This window comes from Citrus sinensis, chromosome 8 (assembly GCF_022201045.2).
Source record: "Citrus sinensis cultivar Valencia sweet orange chromosome 8, DVS_A1.0, whole genome shotgun sequence".
NCBI classification, from domain to species: Eukaryota; Viridiplantae; Streptophyta; class Magnoliopsida; order Sapindales; family Rutaceae; genus Citrus; species Citrus sinensis.
Window position 1 is genome coordinate 1,809,593 of NC_068563.1, and position 7,255 is coordinate 1,816,847.

Sequence of the window (7,255 nt, forward strand, 5' to 3'; positions counted from 1 at the left end):
ACAAAATAATAATAAATAAAAGAAAAATGATGTTTGTCCCAGGTCAAACCCCGAAACAAAACAAAACGACGTCGTTTGGGTTTTTTTTTTCCTTTTTGTTTCTCTAAAATGTTGCCGTTTGACTTAACATTTGCAAAATGACTTTGTGTATCTCTTCCTCTTCGTTTCTTCGTTTCACCAGGGAATGAGACAGATAGAATCTCTGCGTCTCTCTTCCTCTTCGTTTCTTCGTTTCACCATTTAACAAGACAAAATGGAAAGAATCTTCGTCTTTGTTACTATCTAGCACCCGAACGAAGATCAAGCAGTGTTGTGTTTGCCAAAAACAACTCAACATTCAAATTGAAATAGCTCAAGCTTGTTGTAAAAGTATTGCAGTATAAGGTTGGGATATACAAACAAATGCCCAGCTCATTAATCAACATTCAAAATACAATATAGAAAAAAATATTCAGTTAATCTTGTTTTGCCGAAACTTCACAACCGCTGTTGGTCTTGTTCCGTCGAAACTCAGCTTGGTAACCGAAACTCAGCTTTCACGGACAAATTTCGTAGCTGTTGTTAATCACCTTCTTCATTAAATGGGTGAGTTCTTTTTAAGAGAAAGATCAGAGCTTAAGACGAAGAGGATGAAGAGAAAAGCAGCTGTTAAATCAAACAAAGAAGAAGAGAGGCTGCGATTCTGCAGAGTCATTTTGCAAATACTAAGTCAAACGGCAACATTTTAGAGAAGTAAAAAGAAAAAAAACAAACGGCGTCGTTTTGTTTAATTTCGGGATTTAATTCGGGATAAATATCAGAACTCTAAATAAAATTCAATTGTCCACCTTTTGAATGTCAAACTTCTGAAACGTCAATGGCCAAACAATCACTTCTCTAATTACAAGAGAGATGTACTGGTTTACTAATTTTCTAAAAGAAACTTTAGAAGCAATTAAAATAGGTTTGAAGAATTGTTTTTTTTTATATTTTTTTTATGAAAATACTTTAAAGAATAGAATTGTGGAATTAAAGTTATTGTTGTCTATAATTAATAATCAATTAAAATAAATAATGGCGATTTCAAAAAATAAAATAAAATAAAGAGTACGGTCGGTCGGCCTAGCGTAATTAATAAATGAACGTTGAACTTTGACTATCCATTTCAAGGTTCCTTTAATGTATATAAGCCTGTATTAAGCTCGATAAGAATTAGGAAAATTAATTTCTTGTTCATTTTTGAAAATTTAATTGGTTTTAATTAGATGACCAAATAAAAATACAAATTTTTATGATGGATTAGTAGATAGATTAACAATTGAAAATAAAGCGTCAAATTAATTAAATTAATTATCTTGACCCGTAACTACTATCAGTAATCAGATGGGGAAGTTTCAAATCCGCATTAATTAAGTAGAAGCAGCCGGCATTGATGGAAAGCGATTGCAAGCATTAGTCTATCAAATTAATTAAGAGAGAAGAAGGAAAGGAAACCAAACCTCCCTCTTGTGTAATAAAATTACTTATTTGTCTCTCCGCGTTTTATGATTCATCAATCTCCTCACAATATGATAATATTATGTTGAACTTCAAAATTTTTACTTCAAAATCAGTGTACCAAAACCGAAATAAGCCTTTTAGTCCTCCAATTTTAGCACAATATTGAGCAAGAAGTATTCGGATTATTTTTTTAATGGAATCCGAGTTGGTATTTTGCAATGCATATCTTAAATTTAAAGGAAACTCAAGCTAAATTATAATTAAAAATAAACTTTCATTCTAAAATGACCCGTAGAATGTTTGGATCTCCGCTGGATCATTAAAAGATCGGGGCCCAATTATTCTTCTATGAGAGAGGCCCACAATTGGTGTACTGAGAAGTGAGAATATCAGTCCCTAATGGGGTCTTCTTTCTCATTAAAAATCATATTTACTCCAACCACACACACACACACACACGAACACACACACACACATATATATATATATCTGCAATTGTCGTTGATGCTCTCAAGCTATTGCAAATATCAAAGCACTAGAAGTGTGATCCTTACCAGGGATCAGAAGTAATCTTAGGATGTGTTTGGAAGTAAGCGTATGAGTCTCACTGCTAAGATGTTTGGTAATTTTTTATAATTATGTTTTGATAGTGCAACAACTATTTTTTCTCAGCTCTACTTTACAGTTATGATTTTTACTCTACAACAGCTGTAACTTAAAAGTTACATATCTCACTCTCAAACGCACGCTTAATTTACCACAAACATAATAGAATAAGTTGTTGTGCTAATTTTTTATACTAACAAATAAATATTTGATTCACATGAAAATAAAGGGTACAACCATATATTTTTAAATACAAACTTATTATCAATATCATGGTAATCAATTACCACGCACTGAACTCCCATAAGTTGACAAAAACTCAAACGATGACAGCACCATTAGTGCTCAAGGTTTGGTTTGAATCAATGGAAAGAATGAGTGCGGCCACAAACTTCTCTCAGTGCCCATAAACCCAGTGGAAAATTTCTCAATTGGGTCAAAAAAGAAATGAAAAGACACTTGAGGAGAATGTGACGCGAAAGACTACACTCAGGCCACGAAATTAACCAGAAAGCTTGACCAAATGGACAAAAGCTGAAAGGAATATGAATCCACAAAAAGAAAGATTTGACACTTCTTACCTATGGTTTCAGCTTTTACTAAATACCCTCTTTCTCTTTGATGTTAAAACTTAAAAAAAAAAAAATTATTGTTTTGTTGTTGAAATGAGTTTTTAGTTGAAAACTTTGAGATATCAGAGGGGCAATGACGTATTATGAAAACCATAAGAGGCAGTGGTAAAAGCCGAAATCTGTCTGGGATTTAGAAAAGTGTCATTCTCCCTCTATAGAACACCAAAAGAAAAAAAAAAGAGAAAAAGAAAAAAGATGAAAGCATTTATTCATCTCCATAAATGTACCAGCACAGCAGCATTGTGGCGCAGCGTCGAAGAACGTAAATCCTGGCTCGTTGCTCCTTGACCAAAGAAGCACATTTTCTTGTAAAGCCATGCCCCTTTCTCTTAGCTGGGGTGCCTGCAAAACACTTATTTTGTAGGCGATATTGGACCTCAGCCATGCTAAATTCACAAGTATATATTAAAGAAGATATTAAAGAATCAATAGGGAGAAAGAGGGCTCACAATTATGATCTAAGGCCTGATGATCTTGAAGGGGTTGCTGATAATTTATACACTCTTCACGATCAGAAAAGTTGGAGTGGCGGGAATGAATATTGCATTAAAAGATGCAAGCTTTAGCGTGATATTCTAAAAAGATGAAGAATTGCTTGACTTTCAAGTGAGAAAATGAACATGGTCAGGACGGCATGTTTTCGACTTACTACTCCAAGAAAGATCGGTTTTTGTGACTTTAGAAATGTTTAGGAGATCTATTATGACTAATGATAGACATATTTAATTATACACCGTTAAAATTTTCTTTGGAATGACTGATGTAGCATAGCATCGCATATATCATACATATATTTTTATTATAACCTAATAATGGCAATTCAATTATTTTCCCACTTATATATTTGAGTGAGATTCGAGTCTTAAAACTAATTGTTTCTACACTAAAAAATTTATCAATTGAACTAAAATAACACTCGCAATAACATCACACGTAATATCATATAAAATATTCAACATTACTCTTCATTATTTTATCATATTTTATTTTTTTTCAATTCCTCGTTTCCAGTTTAAGAAAACAAAGATGCTTGAAAAGAATCTCTCTCTCACACAAACACACATTCTTACACTCTCAACACTTGCACATGAGTACGAAAATTTAGAAGCAATATAACGTTAGGATACAAAACAAATTAATTTTCGCAACCGGGTTCGAGGATTACAATATATTTCCCGGCCCATTTATGGCCGATCGCCTTCGCTACTAGTTTCTGCATTTTAACTTCTGTTGGCTTAAATATAATTTCATGGTCAAAACTGATGCTAATTAACAAGGATAGTTTGATAATTTCCTTAAAAGTTCATGGACCTATTCGATAGAAATAGATAAACTATGCTCTTATTTGAGACAATATAACTATTTCGGGATCTAAATTAATGTCATTACCTTGTTAATCTGCAGAAGGCCAAAGTTGAAAAACAACTCGAGCACCAACGACTACAAGCATATTGGTATTGATAGTTGATTTGATGCCATAGAGTTGCAATTTCCATGAATATTATTTTTTGAAAAGGACATTGAATTATAAAATATTGCCCTCAATCAGCAGAGCAGCCAAGATACTTCCCATTAATTAATAAATACTACTATTCTTAGGCATGTGCAAGACAAAAGTAAGACTCTAAAATTAATTTATTTTATCTCATAGCTACATTGATAAAATAGTATTATTTCAAGAAATTTAAACGCCGTCGAAAATTGGTTAAGATGGTTGAACATTTATTGATGGACCACCATGAGCTTCACATGTAACAGTTTTTTGAAATTTTGAAAAAATAAGATTGTGATTTTTGATTAGTAAATTCAAAATTGGTCCTGCTCATCCATGATCATAATGAAGTCAAATAAGTCGACTAAGCTCCAACTTTCCGGTTGACTTTAATTTGTAATACTTCAAGACAGACAAAACCCAATATATTTTTTTTGAATAATGATATAGTCACGAACTCTTGTATCAATTTATTTTGTACAAACTGATGTGACATGATAAAATTGGTTAAATTAAATATCTCTTGGTCCACATGATTTATTTTCATTATTTTGTATTTTCATTCAACCAATGAATTGATGCCACATCAATTTGTACAAGAGTTTGTGGCAATATCATCACTCTTTTTTTATTTTGTTGGGCTTTCTCAACTTGAATTTTTGACTAATTATCGCTTCTTTAAACACACTTGATAGGAAGAGATAATTTTTTTGCGATAATCTTCTTTTTTTATAGTATTATTAAATAATTATTGGATAATAAATTATACGAAATTAAATCTTAAGCCTCATTTGTGATTGATGTTGAAACTCAATAAATTGTTTATTTCATAATATATGACAAAAATAGTGTTTTGGTGAATTTTGTAAAAGCTGCTTCTTTCATAATTTTTTTTTATTTTGACTGTAACTTTTAAAAGCAAGTAGGAGGTTGCTTTTCATTAACAACTTATTAAATAAACTACTACATCTTTTCAAAGTTCCTATTATAACCTTAATTAATATTTTAACAAAAATAACTATATCATATTTTTCCATACACTCTAACATGAGTAATGATATAGCCACAAACTCTTATACAAACTTATTTTGTACAAACCGACGTGGCATGATAAAATTGATTAAATTAAATATTTCTTGGCCCACATGATTTATTTTCATTCAACCAATGAATTAATGCTACATTAGTTTGTACAAAATAAATTTGTACAAGAGTTTGTGGCTGTATCATCACTCCTCTAATATATAAGTCATTAGATATCATATTACCACCACAATCAAATTACTGACACAACTATCATATATTCTCTCCAATATCAAAGTTTTGATCTAGTAAGTTTGTATTTTTTTATACTATATTTGTATTTTCTATTATAAGATTAAAAAAAGACTTGCATATAATTATGTAATTTTTTTTAACTATGAACAATTTCACATGAAAATTAACCATAATTTTTAAAATCAATTTTATAACCATGGCTTTTAACATTCAATTTATTTATATTTTTTTTCTATAGTCATGGTGTTTATTGCAACAAGTTTAATGTGAAAGTAATGCATATTATTATTATTTTTTATTTTATATGGATTATTTATTAGTATGAATTTTTATCATATTTTATGCAACAAATTATTAAGTTTTTTTTTCACTTAATACAATTTTAGGTGTTTAAAAGAGAAAAGGGCATGTCCAAACATTATTAAACATACTTTAAAAAAAGACAATTTAAACTTATGTCTATTTTGGTCATTATATGATAAAATAACACGTTTGTAATTAGGGATGGCAACCAAACCCGGACCCGGACTGAACCCGAAAAATCCAATCCGAGTTCAACCCGCACCGGATCAATTTTTATGCGGAATCCGGATCGGTTTTTCAGAACCTGCATATTTCCGGGTCCGAATCCGGTTTCAAGTGAACTCGCAAATCCGGAACCCGGATCCGGATATTATTTATTTTAATATTATTTTTTTAAAAAAATTATTAAATATAAATAGAAAAAAAAAGAAACCCTAGCCCTCTCAATCTCTCATTTGTTCACTCCTCTCTCAAATCTCAATCTCTCTCACTCGTTCCTCTCTCGATCTCTCACTCTCTTCAACTTCTCCTCTCAATTTTCATTTGTTCGATTGTTCCTCTCTCAATCTCTCTCACCCGTTTCTCACTCAATCTCTCTCACTCTCTCTTCAACTCTCTTGTAATTTCTCTTCTTCAAATCAGATTCTTTGCGGCGTGGCTGCATCACCTTCACGGTGCGCTTGTGTTTGTTTCATCACTCATCAGCATCAGCATCACTTGTCTCATCTCTCACTCTGTCGCGGCCAGCAAAAGGGGGTGGATTTCGCGGCTGTGTTCTGTGGCTTGTGGGGGTGGATTTCACGGCTGTGTCTGTGGCATGTGGGGGTGGATTTTGTGGCTGTGTTGGCTGTGTTCTGTGGCCTGTAGGGGTGGATTTCGCGGTTGTGTTCTATGGCCTGTGGTGGTGGATTTCGCGGCCTGTGGGGGTGGATTTCGCCGCTGTTGTATTTGTTTTAGAACCTGGATTTGAAGTTATATGTTTTGTATTTGAAATTTTGTTGAACTAAACTAAAGCAAGCTGGATTCTGGAAGCAATTTGGTTCTGGTTTGTGTAATTCTGTTTTTTTTTTCATTTTTCCAGCAACTGAAGTAAAGCAATCCAGGTTCAAAACCCGGATTTTTCTAGGTTGAACTCGGGTGGGAAAAAACTGGGTTTAATGCGGGTCCGGTAATGAGAATTTGGCGTCCGGGTCCAGATCCGGAATGGCTAAACCCGGACCCGGACCCGGAAATTGCCATCCCTATTTGTAATACAATTTACCAAATGCATGTGAACTACTTTTTAAACTCACAGCAACCGCAATAATATAATTTACCAAACATCAAGTTACTTTTTTTAATCAGCTGCTTATTGCATCCGCATAGTAAAAACAACTTATTTAATCAGCAATCGCAATCCCAAACTGGTCCCTAATCGTACAATATTATAAATACACAAACGATAAATGATTATGGAAAAATCAAC

At 32.6% G+C, this 7,255-nt stretch overlaps 1 protein-coding gene across 1 annotated transcript; it reads right to left on the minus strand.

Annotated features, from left to right (window-relative positions):
• Nucleotides 1-2,318: 2,318 nt before the first annotated feature.
• On the minus strand, nt 2,319-3,453 carry LOC127899225 (small polypeptide DEVIL 22-like). The gene has a single exon (XM_052432541.1). It carries the CDS (start codon nt 3,100-3,102, stop codon nt 2,923-2,925), a length of 180 nt encoding a protein of 59 aa, XP_052288501.1. The 5' UTR covers nt 3,103-3,453; the 3' UTR covers nt 2,319-2,922.
• Nucleotides 3,454-7,255: the final 3,802 nt, after the last annotated feature.

Bases quoted from the DNA above. Each gene is read 5' to 3' on its own strand.
- LOC127899225 (XM_052432541.1), bottom strand. From the start codon at position 3,102: ATGGCTGAGGTCCAATATCGCCTACAAAATAAGTGTTTTGCAGGCACC.